Source organism: Antechinus flavipes, chromosome 1 (assembly GCF_016432865.1).
Source record: "Antechinus flavipes isolate AdamAnt ecotype Samford, QLD, Australia chromosome 1, AdamAnt_v2, whole genome shotgun sequence".
Lineage (NCBI taxonomy): Eukaryota > Metazoa > Chordata > Mammalia > Dasyuromorphia > Dasyuridae > Antechinus > Antechinus flavipes.
In genome coordinates, this window is record NC_067398.1 from 21,900,645 (window position 1) to 21,915,950 (window position 15,306).

Genomic DNA, 15,306 nt, shown 5'->3' on the forward strand with positions numbered 1-15,306 from the left:
TCCTGGCAAATAATGGTGTGATTTGCCATTTCCTTCTCCAGAAAGTGGAGAAATAATTCTTCTTTCATTTACAGGTAAGGAAAATTGCGGAGTGACTTTCTGGGTTACACAGCTAGGTAGTACCTGAAGTCCTATTTGAATTCAGGTCCTCCAGATGAAGGCCAGGTGCTCTGTGCACTATGGCGCCACCCAGATACCTTGCTCATCTACAGGTTCATAGGTTTGTAGATGAAAGGGACCCTCTTGCTGGCTAGTGATAGGGAACTACCCAATGGCACCTGAATCCTAAACTCAGTGTTTGAATCTTCTGGGAAATCACCTGTTTATTACAGCTTGGGAGATAGCATGAAACAGTGCACAGATTCCCTAGTCTTTTTGACCTTGGCTCAAATGCCACCTCCTACAAGAAGGCTTCCTTGCCTCTCAACTTTTTACGTCTTCGTTTTACATTTAATTTGCTTTAACTTAGCTCTAAACATGTCTTCCATTAGAATTAAATATCAGCACTGGTGCTTCCCAAACTCCTAGTAAATGCTCCTTGGATTGAATAGAGGACTGGCTCAGAATCAGGAAGCCCTGGATTCAAGGTCATATCTCAGAGTCCCAAATCCCTCTCTAAAACTGTAAGTTGCAGACAATTCGACGTTTTCACACCAATAATTCTCTGCCCTACTGAAATCACAAATAAATAAATTTTCAAAGGAACCATGTTGGAAGTCTTTCCCTATCCCTCTTATCTCTAACACTTTCCCTCTGTTGATTTTTCCAGTTTATCCTGCAGATAGTTTGTTAGTACATTGCCATTTGCATATTATCTCCTCCATTAGATTCTGTGAGTTCCCTGAAAACAGGGACTGTTTTTGTCTTTCTTTGAGCTTAGCTCGGAGAATAATTGTTGATGGATTAAATGATTGAAATCAGTCCACTTTCCTGGAAACATCCACTCCCTTCTTCAGTGGCCCAACCTCAGCCTGCTAAGAAATCCAGAAAAAGAGTCCAAACTTTATCCTTAGGACATCTGAATAGTTATTTATTGAGAAGCCACAGTTTGCCACACTTTTCAACTGTAGGCTTTGTATAAGGCCAAAAGCAAGATAGATTCACTACTTTACATAGAAAGGAAAAGCTCTGGAGGGGACCCCAGGTCATGCAGTGACTTGTCAAAATGGAATGTACATGACATATAAAAAACATTGTGAACCAAAATAATTTAAACTATGGTTACATTCTACTGAAATAAATATCCATTATCTGATTATAAACACATTGTATAATCTAGGATTGTAATTTAAATTTCATCTCTTTTTTACATTTATGATTATTGAAACTTTAAAAAGCAAAATGTAACACTCGATAGGGCATAGGTCAATAGTATGTGATTGCTTGGGCCTGGGCTTGGAGGCTATCTCCTCTTAAATGGGCTTAACCTGTGTTGGACACTGGAATGGCTGATCCATTGGTATATATCATTTTTTTGACTAACTGTATGGTTATATGAAAATACATGATTTCACAAGGACCCAAGAGAGTTGAGCTTAAATTCTGGGGCCAATGGAAGAGCACAAAGATTCAGTTATTGGAGCCTCATTTTTCTTTTTTTGTTTAAAAAAAAACAAAGCATTTTTATTAATGTCTTCATTTATGCAGTTGAGATCCACATAAAGAGAAATAATGAAAAATACCTGAGCCATTCCTCTTTACCACAATTTACCATCAGTGTGGAAACAGGATGCTAAGGTAGCATTGTTTAACTCTGCTTATGATAGCAACATACTGAGCAGTTGGTCTGTGGATTCTCCATGAGCTGTTTTTAAACAATGGTGCTCCATATTGCTTTGAATTTACGTTACGAACCCAGGGAACCAATGAATCAAATGGAGGTGCTAATTTCGGTACCACACAGCTATTGGCAAACTTCTCATGGGCATTTAGAGTGGACGGAAAATTCCCCTAATGTGGCTATAACTGAATAAGAGACTAGGGGCATGCATTGATTACAAGGCTATGTCTTGGGGGGCCTCTAGGTCGGGGAGCATGTTTTAATCGTCTTCTTCGTCTTCCTCGTCACTGTCCTTCATCGTGATCCCCTGAAGACCTCCGCCCTCGCTCACTGAGGCCGTGGCTTCTTCCACGGTAAGTCGGTTCCGGATCGTGTCATAGGTTTTGCTGTTTAAGGTAGAGTCCAGTACTCCTTGCAATCGGAAGTCCCTATAGGTTTTCTAAGGAGGGAAAAGATGCAATGAGAAGAGAGACCAAAGGTCTGAGAGAGGGGAAAAAGCAAGCAAATTTTATGGTGTGAGAGAACCGGCAGGCAGCTTATGATGCATTTTATTTATTTCAAAAGCCATGTTATGGGAGTTGTGTACATTAGAAATTAGAAATTAAAATTCATTCCATTATAAGGAAGGAGGAATTGTAACAGGACATCCTGCATCAGATGTAATAGTCTCTGAAGTGTTCCTTTATTCAAAGCCACCAAAAGAAATGCCCTCCCATAACTCCTTTCCCATGATCCTCTTGGACTCAGACTCATTTTTCCTCTTATATTAGTACCACTAACTACTGAGAGCTAGATTTAGTGGGGTAGAAAGCTGAAGTGAGGGACCTGTGATCTTTTGTGATTTTTTTCTTGGGTGCATCCTGCTTTTTGGTATTTCAACTGTTCTTAGCTGCAGCAATCCAAGCACAGTCTCGTTCACATGACAGACATATGTATGTTGGTATAGGGAACGGATCGCAGGCAGCGAAAGTTATGGCGAGGATGAGGCACTAATGTCTCATCAATATGTTGTATGAACATGACTCATTTTTAATCTTCTTTCTACAGAACTTGAGAATTAATTCTATCTATTTTATTTGGTACTTCCTGTATGGATTCAGGGTGCTGGTGATGGTGGGGGATGGTGGAATTTTTTTTCTTTAGAACAATAGATTTTGGTATTATTTGGTAATAAGAATTATTGGGGATGACCTAAAAGAGCTTCAAGTCATGGAAAAAGCATTGGATTACATGATTCAAGATCCCTTCTATCTCTTGAGATTTTACTGTAAAAGAATGTCTCAGTTTCAGGTTATATGAAGTCTCACAGAAATTGTTTCTCTTAAAAATCCTATAACATTATTGGAAACAATTTTACTTATAATGATTTCATGAAAAAAATTTTTAAAAGATATTTTACTTCCATTAAATCATTATCTTGTTGATAAACATTTTTCTATAACCATTGCCTTTAATCATTAAACTGTGGACTCTGTGAGAATGTCTTTTGCCTTTCTTTGAACCCCAGATCTTCATGTAATGGCTGCCACATAGTAGGTGATTACAAAATGTTATTAACTGACTAGCAAGCACATCATGGATGGCAATGTCTTATCATTGAAGTGAAATGGTTGGATTGAATGACCTATACGATTTTTTCCAACTCTAAATCTAGGCTCCTGTGAATTATGGTCAATTCAAAGCTTCTTCCTGAAAAATGGAGGGGGTTCATTGAAATTATCTATACACAATTCTAGAACCTCCAGTCATTTTGGGAAAGAAAGGTCAAATTAGTGGCAGGGATTATGTAAACCAAATATCTGGCAGGTGGACAGCATTTTTATTTTCTTTATTATTTTGATGTCCTTTCAGTGGTCTTTAGATTGTGATGGGAGGAAAGGAATGGTAGTGCCCTATTCTAGGTCAGTCTCAGGGCTCTAGGCAAAGACTCAGCTCTGCTGTTAAGGCAGAAGAACTAATGTTTGCCATGGAACTTGCTATAGTGAATTTATTCCTTGGGCAAATTCTAATGAAGGGATCTCTTAAGTACTTTAGGTAGCAGTTGAATTAGATATGCTCTTAAGATTCCTCCCTTGTTTACCATTATATGATATTTCCTGCTTTGGTCTGTGATTCTTTAAGTCATCCAATCTTACCTTACCAAATACTCCACTGATGTGGGGACATCCCTCCAGGGAGGGACAATTCACTGAGAAGAGGGTATGAGGTTTCATATTAGACTTCATCAAATCTAGTAGAATTAGGATATTGAACACACTCTTATAATCTGAAGCTTGGGCAGATCACCAAAGTTCCTTGTCCCCGAGTCTCCTCATCAGCAATGTGAGGGGCTTGCATCGGGAGGACATTTTGATCTCCAGATCTGTGGCCCATGCTATGCTCACTATAAAAAACTTTGAAAGTTTCAAGGTTTCTGATATATCAACTCTGGAAAATGCAGCAATAGAGCAGCTTGTGTGGGTGTGCATGTATGTATCCATGAGCAGACATACATAGAGATACACTTAATGAAAAGGACCTTTTCTTTTAATGCTCACAAAATTAAGATAAGACAGAAAGGTGCCACATTAAGTTATTTATAACCAGCAGCCAGACAAGGGAAAATGGCCAATAGCTACTGCTATCCCCTCCCCACCCCAGTTAGCAGCAGTCACAAATTTGAAAATTAGACTGGATCAATATGTTGAGCTGCGATATTTCTTTTAACAGCTGTCATGCACCTCTTTGTAGGATTTCATTTTGGAATTTAGAATCTTTAGAAAGACAAGTCTTTTTGAGAGCAAATTAAACTAGATATTAATAATATTCTTTAATTATCTCAAAATAAACTGTAATTAGTTTTTAAGTTCTTACTAGGGTTAAAGAGACTCTTTAAATGTTCTCCTCAGGGGGAAAAAAAACAAAAGAAAAAAAAATAGAAATATATACATTTATCCTTTTAAAATTAGAAATTCTGTTAGATTTTACTCTCAAAATATTTTAAAAAGTAGTATATTTGGATTTATTCATTTTTTGAGCTGGCTTTTTAAAAAAATTGTTGCATATGAATGTTTTTAAACACGATACTGCAAATCTTCAAATGGAAACTGAAATGATCAAAAATGTATTTACCCCCTTCTGCGAGCTTATTATTTCATGTAAACCACTGTGATTTCACACTGAAATAATTATCATTAGTCCAAGGAGCACACACATATGAACAGGAAAAAAAAAAAACTACTTTGAGGGTATGTGATCTCACCTTTGTGATCCCTTAGAGTTGATTGTATACACCCATTGTAAAAGAAACTCCTTCAATTAACTATCAGGGCACCCTTGATTTACATTCTCATAGTAATCACAAGCACATATTTAAAAATAGCTGCCCGGCAATATTTTCATGAAATCAAGGGTGGAAGATTTTATTTAATTAAATTGTAAGTGGGATTGGTTAATCAGTAGGATTCATATGTGGGTACAATCACCCCTCCTTTTTTTTTTTTTTGAAATTGTCAGCAGACCTTAGTCTTTGTCGAACTCTTGCCTGATAAATTCACAGGGTCTTTGTCCAATCGTTGCAAAAATCAGAACTCAAATTTTATCTTTTTTTTTTCCTTTCAAATATAATGAATCCACTACTCAGATAAAATTTTAAAAAGGATTTTCTTGTATCATTATTATTAAGATGATTAATTTTAGGATTATCTCATATATTTTGTTCTTTTCTTTTCTCCAAATACTATTCTTTTGGAAAAGAAGCTGCAGATATCTGATGAAACATGTGAGCATTAGCTATTGCAAAAAAAAAAAGCAAATTGCTTTTTTTTTTCTTTTTTTGGTTTAATCTTTTACCTTTACCATCCTAATAAGTGTTTTCAGTTGATAAATATGAAGCTGCAAATCCATCCGATCTGTCAACCAGGTGCAAATCACGTTCATGGAACTGTTGTACCATTGCTGGAAAAAAGAGACAAAAGTTCTCCAGCAAGCAAGTCATAAAGAGGTTTAGATTCATGAAACTACAAAGTTCAGTGATTAAAGTGGTCAATGGAGATTTTCATTTGGAGAGAGCATGGCAGACGTACATTTAACAGAAGTCATTAAATCCCTTCCTGTTGTAAAAAAAAAAAAAAAAAGCCCCAATTTATGTACTAATGTGCCAACGTGAAACATAAACTTCTCTATCCATGACCATTTTAACTTCGCAGCGTGGACAAGACCACTGTTCTCCTGATTCACCCTTAGCTGGGCTTTAAAGTGACTTCTTTTTTCTTATTCTTTTTCTGGTATTGATAATGCACACCATTGCTAATGCCATTTGTCCTGGTTCCCAAATGCAGGCAATGACACTTAACTCGGATAGAACTAAACATAGTCACTTCCCACTTACCTTAAGGAAACTTCAAACCTCATCTGTGGAACTGGGAATCAGCCTGCGAGGGCCTCGAGGAGCCTGGATTAGGTAAGATGTCTTAGTGTGTTGGGGGCTTCCAGGCGCTAATACAATAAGTGTGGTTTATCTTTAGGACCCAAACGCACGCATGCAGCAGCTTATGTGACCTTGCCTGGACTGTGCAATCTGTTTTAATCTTAACACAAAAAATTATGAAAGATGAAAAAAGCAAATACAAATGAGCTCATTTCAAGCTGTTGAAATCATACTTCCCCCTTAAGGGGGTTAAATTTTGCTTCTTGCCTGTGAAAAATGCTTGAAGCTATGTCACTGCAGACTGCCACCCCTGCAGAGAAGGAAGTCTCTGGCGCGGTATAATTTTGTACTACTGCTCATATATTCATAAATCTCACTCGGAGACATATGAACAGTGTTATAAAGTGTCAGGGTAAAAAAAAAAAAAAAGCCTTCATCTTTTCTACTTCACCAGGTTTCATTGCGTTGTACTGTAATTTACAAAATGTGTATTCGCCACTGAAATTTACAAATAAAAATGGAAGGCGTCGCGGACAAAGAATGTTAGGGTGCATCTCTGCGGCTGTATGTGGAAGAGATGCAGAAAGAATGGGCAGGGAATTTGTACCATGCATTCTCACGCACACACACACATCACACACCAGTGGGGATTCAAAAAGCATAAATAAAAACATGTTTCTTATGATAACTCCACCCTTTCTCACCTAAAGATCATCCAAAATCAGTTTATGCCTAACGCTCACAGTTTTCCCAATCCTTATTTCAGACTTAATTTAAAAAAAAAATTAATCTTGAATTTTTCTTACAAGGTGAAACTTGGCAGTTTCACCTTGCAAGAAACGAGGCTTGTCTCTGTCAGCGTGGTTTTTTTTTTTTTTTAAAGCATTTTCACCCCCCAAGTCATATTTGAAATCCATCATTTTTTTTTTTTTCTTTCTTTTTGGCTCCTTCTTGTCCCAGCCAATTGCCGGTTCCCTCGGAACTCAGCACAGAAAAGAACTCTTACTACTATGCTCGAGGCAGCCGTGTGTCCTGACAGCCAAATCCTGCTCTTTTAAAGATTATGAAGTTGACATTCAAAATTTCCGGGGGGCACCTTGCCCTTCGGCAGCAGGGATCACTGGGATCTTTGCTTTTGGTTTGGATCTGACTCGGGAGAATCCATTCTAAAATGGCTGGGTTTCTTGCCACTCGTAAAGACTTCTCAAAAGACAGAAGGGGGAGTTTGCTGGAGTCTAGTCCCCATCGGATTCTAGGACTCTTGGATAAGAAAGTCGTCTTGGAAGTCTAGAGCTAAGGGACATCTTCCCTTCACAGAGCCTGGGTGTTTGGGCCCCGGAGGCTAAAATTGCCCTGAGGAGGATGTGGCCTCCAATTCCACCCCCACTGGCCTCGCCTGTCAAGTCTGATGTCCCTCAGACTCTTTCCGGATGGGCCTACGAATGGGATTCTGGATGCACAAGCAGACATGGTTGAGCAGTCCAAGTTTGCGTAAATTTCCCAATCTGGAGAGGGATGTTCTGGAGAGCACGGCGTTACCCACTGAGGGCCTCGGGATCTGACGCCCTGCCACGCCAGGTCCGGGAGCCCGTTGGCCGGCCCGGATGCTTGGCCGTGTCTCCCCCACGGGCACCCTTCTCCTTCCCAGGGGTGTTGCATCCCGAGGCGTGTGGCACGCCTCCGAGGGAAGCGAAGGAGGCATGCGGCTCGCTGGCTTCTAGACAGTGGCATTTTGCTTTGGCTGGGAGAATAGACAAGCCATGCACCTCAGCCAAGAAGCCTGGTGTGAATGTCTTTTCTCTTCACGGAGAGACATGCCACCAAAAAAAAAAAAATCTGCAAAGTCCCCCCTCCCATTTTGTGTAAGCCGTGCTCATTCTGTTTCATTTCTCTTCCACATGGAGTTTGGAGAGTAAAAAAAAAAATGCATCCTACTATCGACATGGTAATCTGCCACCCTAGTGGCCACTTGGACGTCTAGTGCTCAGTGCACAAGTGTTTACCTGCCACCCCACCCCCCACCCCTCAGGTGCTGTCATCCAGAGGATGTCCACGCCTCTTTGTACCTGCCCTGCCTTCTCTTTGAGGAGGTGTCAAGTTCCCATCCAAAGAAGTCCCAAGTTCCCATCCAAAGAGGGTGCAAATTCCTATCCAAAGAGATCCCAAGTTCCTATCCAAAGAGGTCCCAAGTTCTCATCCAGAGATCCCAAGTTCCTATCCAAAGAAATCCCAAGTTCCCATCCAAAAAGGTTCCAAGTTCCCATCCAAAGAGATCCCAAGTTCCTATCCAAAGAAATCCCAAGTTCCCATCCAAAGAAATCCCAAGTTCCCATCCAAAGAGGTCCCAAGTTCCTATCCAAAGAGATCTCTTCCAGACCTAGATGTTTCTTAAGCTCAAAAGATGACCGGAAGGTACTTTGGGAAGCCATACAATTAAAACATTGACTTATGGGATATGGTGTTTACATCCCAGGAGTTTAGGATTCTGGAAGGTGAGAGATGCTGCTTTCTCATCATGATCTTGGATTATGTGTTACAACTTTTGTTCATCAAATAATTTTTAACCCTTTGGGAGTAGCAATTCTTCCCTGTTTAGTTTGCTGTTGTTTTGATTTCAGAGGTCCTCATGGTACAGATACCTTATGACTTTTCATGAGGGGAAGTTAATAAAAATATCTGAGGCTTTCTCCTTTCATTTTTGTATTTCTCCAGCTCTGCCTTTTGGGGGAGCTTCTGGTAGAATGTAAGCTTTTTGAAAGTAGGAACTGTTTTTTTGTTACTACAGTCATTCTGCCTTTGTATCCCTCGTATCTACCACAGGACTTTGTAGACAGATGGTGCTTAAATAATGGAATTTAAGAATATCTCAAAGTAAATGGAGTCAGTTGGCTCAGTGCCTTTTTAAAAATCCAATAATCAGTCACTAAGACGGCCAACAGTCGTTACTGAACCTATAGCGCTAAGGACAGGGTTTAGAGCTGGGGATACAACTAAAGGTTACATAAGAGAGTTCCCCGCATTAGATTGTGAAGATAGAGAGTAGGATGGATATTTTTATTTTCAGGTAAAATTAAAATATTAACCCAGATCACAATCCTAATTTTGTTAGTTGGTGTACCTGGTCCTTTTAATATTAATAAATACCTGCTGGATTGGAATACCAGAATAATGATGAAATAATATTCATTATTTTGGGGACAGTAAGATGGCTAAGTGAAGAATGCTGAAGCTAAAGACAGGAAGACCTGAGCTCAAATTCTGCCTCATATACTTACTTAAATCTGTGATTTTAGTCCACTTACTTAGCCTCCTCCACATCTGTGAAATGGGCATAGTCATAGCACCTCTCTCACAGGGTTGTTGTGAAGATCAAGTGAGTTAACTCAAGTAAAGTGCTTTGCAAATGTTAAAGCACCATAAAAATGCAGGTTATTCTTATGGTTTAGATGAACGCTTTACTATTACTTTCATTAATATTTCTATATCTGATGTTCTCAATGATCTCAAGATTAAAAAAAAATAATGTAGATAGTAATCATTATTCAGTCCATCTAATACTTAGTGATTCTACGGACCATAACTGTCCATGAGATTTTCTTGGCAAAGATACTAGAGTGGTTCACCATTTCCTTCTTTCGTAGCTTAAGGCAAGCAATTTTAAGTGACTGGCTTAGTCAGGCAGCTAGTCAATGTCTGAGGCTGGATTTGAACTCAGCAATTCCTGACTTCAGACCTGGTACCCTATGCGCTGAGACATCTAAATGCCTCCTCCAGATAATAATAGTAATCATCAAAATTATAAGAATAGAAGTTGAATAATAACAATAGTGATTACATTAATACTTAAAGAATACTTTAAAGTTTGCCAGATGCTTTAATGCAGACATGATTTCTCCTCTCCCCCCCTCCCCCATTTTATGGATGAAGACTGAGGCTTGCAGTGTGTGCAAGATGTGACTTTCTTGCCATTCCCCAATATAGCTGAGGCCTTGTGATGCCAAGAGAGGTCTTTTCTGTACCTCACAGGACACTTAAGCTTAATTGAAATGCTTTCATTTCATAGACAGCGCTTTCTCTAAATTCACAAGCCTTGGAAGGATGAGTTAACAGCTTATTATAAGTATTTGATAGTGAGAAAGAGTGAAAGTATCATGTAATAGATGGAAACCCAGATTTGGAGGCAGAGAGATCTGAGTTCAAGTTCAGACTCTTCTACTTCCTACCTGGGGGACTTTATGCAAGAACTTTGAGGTCCAAGAGCTAGGATCCTCGGAGCTTTTCTCTGATGCATACTGGATGTGTCCTTCCATTACCCTCTTGATGTTCCAGGCATTCCAGTTTAGGACTACAGGGAGGTCCTGACTTGAATTGGTGGAAGAATTTCACATACTAGAAGTTTCCCTACTCTAATGAAACAATGGATTATTCAATAAGCACCACATGGACCGAAAAAAAAAAAGAGAAATAAGAAATAAAAAGCTAATCAACATTTACAAAGCACCTACTATGTGCCCTGTGCTAAACACTTCACAACAACCCTGGGATTTGAATGCTATTATTATCCACATTTTACAGATAAGAAAACTGAGGCAAACAGGGGTGAAACGATTTGCCTGTGTTCACACAACTAGTGTGTCTCTCAGACAAGACTTGAACTCAGGTTTTTCTGCTGCCAGATCAGGCTATGCTATGGCTGCCCCTAAGGAACAGTGAGTATTAAACCTCAAAAATCTTCATAATTATAAAGGACAAACTTTTAACAGAATAGGAAAGAAAAATAATGTAGTAGTTTCGAAGAGTCTAATTTTGTATGTTCCTGGAATGATACTCTTTCCTACTGGAAACAATTCTGAGTGCAAGTATCCTTTATCACTAAAGAGCATAGTCGAGCTGAGGAGTATTTGTTACAAAGTCTTCACTAGTCTTTTAAATGTAGAAATAAGAATAGCATCAGAGGAAGAAAGCCTCTGCCCTCAAAGATGTTGTATCCCGAGCTCCATGAAGAACGAGTGAAGGCTTTTGGATGTGCAACACTGAGCATCTCTGAGACATCCCTTTACAACTATTGACTTGGATCTTTAAATGGCCATGGAGAGTCAGAGAATGAAGTCTCTATTACATTCGATCAGAACTACAGATTTGTCTTTAAGCCTTGGAAGTTTGACCCAAGCACTGAGTGGTTCAGATTTCTCCTTGAAGCCATCTTGTTCTCTCCCTCCCTCCTAGCGGAGGAGATCCCACACTGAAGACAAGGTGAGAAGCTTACAATTTCCTGAGGAAAAGAAGGTAACACTATTTTCTCTGGGAGTAGATTGAGTTTCGTAGCCAAATAAGTGTCACATCACTTTTTCTTTGGTTTAATCAGTTCAATTGCAAAGTTGCCTGCTGCTGGGTAGTCATCATATACCATTAAGCCATATTTAACCTAAACAATACAGTTTCTGGGCTAAATATCTTGAGCCTTTATCAGCTTATTTTAAAATTACTCTTGGATTCACTGTGACTATTAGGGCTTTGTATAAAGTAGGCACTTAATAAATGATGATTGAATGATTGAGTGATTTGTCATGCAGATGCTATAAGACTCACTGTATTAGAAGTGTAGTGACAACCCCGAGAGGGAGGGCACATTATTATTTTTGATATATGGATATTGGTTTGACAAAGTGAAAAGAGTGACAGCTTTAGAGTCAGAAAGACCTGACTTTGAAAATCGTGTCTCTGATATCTCTGTTAACTGTATGATTTTGGGCAAGTCACAACTTGTGGGGCCCCCAGTTTCCTATACAACAAGGGAATTAGACTAGATCATAATCTAATATATTTCATCAGTTTCATAACTGAATGTGAGAGTCACAAAATGATGATTTGTTATCAGTAAATGTTTGATTTGTATACTCTATACACCTATACATCAAGATTGAGTCAAAATTTCTTGGACAAAAAGGGCTCATGAATAGAAAAAGTTTAAGAAAACCTAGCTTAGAAGAACTCTGCGGTCCTTCCTACTTTTACAATCAAGAGTATTGAATTGGAATTGAGAATCCTACCTCTGAGATTTCCTAGCTATGTCATCACAGACAAGTTCCTCTCTTTCTCTGGATTACAACTTCTTTAACTGGAAGTAGAAATAACAATGTCTTCTGCCACAAAAGATTGGTATTGAGGCTTAAATGAGAAAATATCTGTAGACTGCTTTGCAAAACTTTAAGTGCTATTCAAATGACAGCTATGGTGAGGATGAGGATAGTGATTCTAGAGAAGAATTCCATTATAACTAATTAAAGATTGTGATATGTTTTTAATTCCAACAATGATCATGGCCCTAAACAAGACAATGGAATAGAATAAAAATTTCATCATAGAAGTTCACACAGCATTATAGGTATGCAGTTAGAAGGGACCGTAGGGATCATTTAAGCTTAAGTAAATGGAGAAATGAATACCCAGAGTTCATAGGAGCATAGGTTTAGAGCAGGAAGGGATGTGAGGGACTATTTAGTCCAAACTCCCTATTTTATAGGTAAAGAAACCGAGAAATTAAACAATTTGCCCAATAAGAAGTGATAGAGTTGGAATCTGAATCCAGACCCTTTTATTTCTGATCCAGCATTCTTTCTATTGTAGTGAAAAGTAGTAGTCCTCAATTTAGTCCAAGACATATTTGTGCAAAGGGATTCTAAGTTAGCTATTAGAAATAATGATGTTAGAGACTGAGAACAAAGGGCTTGTCAATCAACTGTCCTGTTGTTCCAGTCTAGTTCTAGATGCAAATATTCCTCCTTAGAGGATGCTCCCTTATGTTTCCTCTTACTCTAATTTAAGCTCTTTGAGGGCAGACATTGTCTTGCTCTTCCATTTTTATTCCTAGCATTTAGAAGTGTTTAGGACAACATAAGTACTATGCTATTTCATTCATTTAAAATTCTTACAGAAAATCTTCTAGAATTTTAAAGATGGAAAATCTTTTTGCCTTGGATTTTAATTCTTTCAAACACTTTTGGTCTATACTTCCCAGCCCATCACTTTGATGTGGAAGTGCTTTGAAAGCACTTGAAAAACATAAATGTAATAATTTTTCTATTTCAAGAAAACGAAGATCACTTAAATTTTGTTCTTCAGCCATGGGATATTTCACTGCCTATAACTGAAATTTATTTTAGCATCCCAAATGGTAACACATGAGATTGTATCTACATGCTCAATTCAACTTGCTTTTCCCCCTTTAAATTCTTCAAATCAAACAAGAAGTAAATCCTGAATCAGATTGAGCTCTTTCTTTCTTTCTTTCTTTCTTTCTTTCTTTCTTTCTTTCTTTCTTTCTTTCTTTCTACCTGTCTATCCATCCATCCACTCGCCTACTCATCCACCCATCCAACCACTTGGCTATCTATCTATCTATCTATCTATCTATCTATCTATCTATTATCTATTTATCTATCCATCCCTCCATGTTTGCATCCATCCATCCATCCATCTAACCATCTATCTATCTATCTATCTATCTATCCATCTATCTACCATTTATTTATACATATTTTTGGGGAAGGGATAGGATAACTACCAAAACCCAGAAGAGGCAATTTAATTGAATTCAATCCATTTAAGGGTAATTAAAAAAAAGCAACATAGTGAATTTTGCAGAGTTGAGTGTTTTAGCCAAGAGCTTGGAGGAAGACATCAAAAGAGAATTCTGTAGGTAAAGATTGTGAGAGTCTTCCTATGGTACATAAAGACAGCAATAGTGGTTCTGGCTCTCTACTTTGGTAAGCTCAGAGGGCCAACCAGGGAGAAATGCCTCATAGAGCTTGAGTTGTTGAATAAGACAGTGAAACATTGCTGGCATGAAGAAAGGGGAAAGACAATAATCATAATAACACTGTAACTACAGCTGCCTGACCAGGCCCTTGGTTTTACTTTTCAATGACCCAAAATGGTTATTTATTCCACCCCTCCTTCTCTTTTGGCTCTTCTAAGCCTACTTGAATTGCTAAACTGGAATACTATAATGAAATCTTTTATTTTTTTGGACTTTCAAGAGATATATTTCTTTCTTATAACTTGAGTAATTTAAGAGCATGTGAAAGCCTTAATCCAGAGAGAAAGTACACCAGGCTTGTCTTTGCAGCTTTGAAAGCAGTCTTAGCTTTCTTAAATCTAAGCCATGAATGTGAGTTCTTGTTGAATAGAAACTGTGAGGGACTTGGTCAAATAACAATAATCAAAAATATCTGGGGGCATAGTCTTCCTGACCACAAGTCCTGTTCTCTCTTTCAGAGGGGAAACATGGCTTCATATGTAAGAAGTTACATACTGCCGCCCTCCAGGCAAAAGGCCGAGGTGTTGATTCCCCCAATGGGGCAATTTATGCAGGCTTCTGGATTGTGGATGGGATTCTTTAGGGAATAAAATCCACCCTCTGAAGACTACTAGTCTTTGTTTTGTTTTTACAAATAAAGACAGTGGCAGAAAGTCCTTTTCTTTGCCAAGGGCCCCAATCTTTCAGAATACTTTCCATTACTAGAGCTGTTCTGAGGAATGATTATATCCCAGGCATAAGAGGAGCCACTAGTTCTTCTGGGAGGCTCCACCTGAGATCCCAAAGCTCGAGATCTCCCTTCTTGTCCTCAACCAGAGAATCAGATAAGACAAGCTTTGAGATCTCTAGTCAGGGTGGATTTTTTTTTCCTTTCATTTTTGGCTTCTGCAGTTACTGGTGGGCACACCCTTAAATAACCTGAGTCGACTCCTCTTAAAAGGACCAATTTAATTTGGCCAAATAGAATGCCAAGGGATAAGTTTGACTTTGGGTTACCTCTTAACTTTTTTGTTTTTCATGGATCCCACTGGAGGTGGAAAAACCTAGGTATCCCTTCTCAGAATGTTTTTTTTTTTTTGTAATCAAAAGAAATGCTGATTTTTCAATTAGAACTTAATAAAAATAAAGAGACAATTTTCCCCACCCAAGTTCCCAGAGCCCCTGAAATTTATCCATGGAACCCCCAGGTTAAGAGGCCCTGCTCTATTATCTGACTAAGGAGCGGGCCACAGTAGCTGCAGCCCTCCCAAACTGTGAGTTTCAATTGTTAAGCTCCCTTTCATCTGGCAGTCCTTATTA

At 38.7% G+C, this 15,306-nt stretch overlaps 1 protein-coding gene across 1 annotated transcript in view; it reads right to left on the minus strand.

Moving 5' to 3' along the window:
• Positions 1-1,002: 1,002 nt before the first annotated feature.
• CADPS (calcium dependent secretion activator) overlaps positions 1,003-15,306 on the minus strand; it is a 542,165-nt gene continuing 527,861 nt past the window's right edge. The window contains 2 exon segments of the mRNA XM_051980071.1: positions 1,003-2,219; positions 5,612-5,716. Coding sequence (XP_051836031.1) covers positions 2,040-2,219; positions 5,612-5,716 — 285 coding nt within the window. The 3' untranslated portion in view covers positions 1,003-2,039.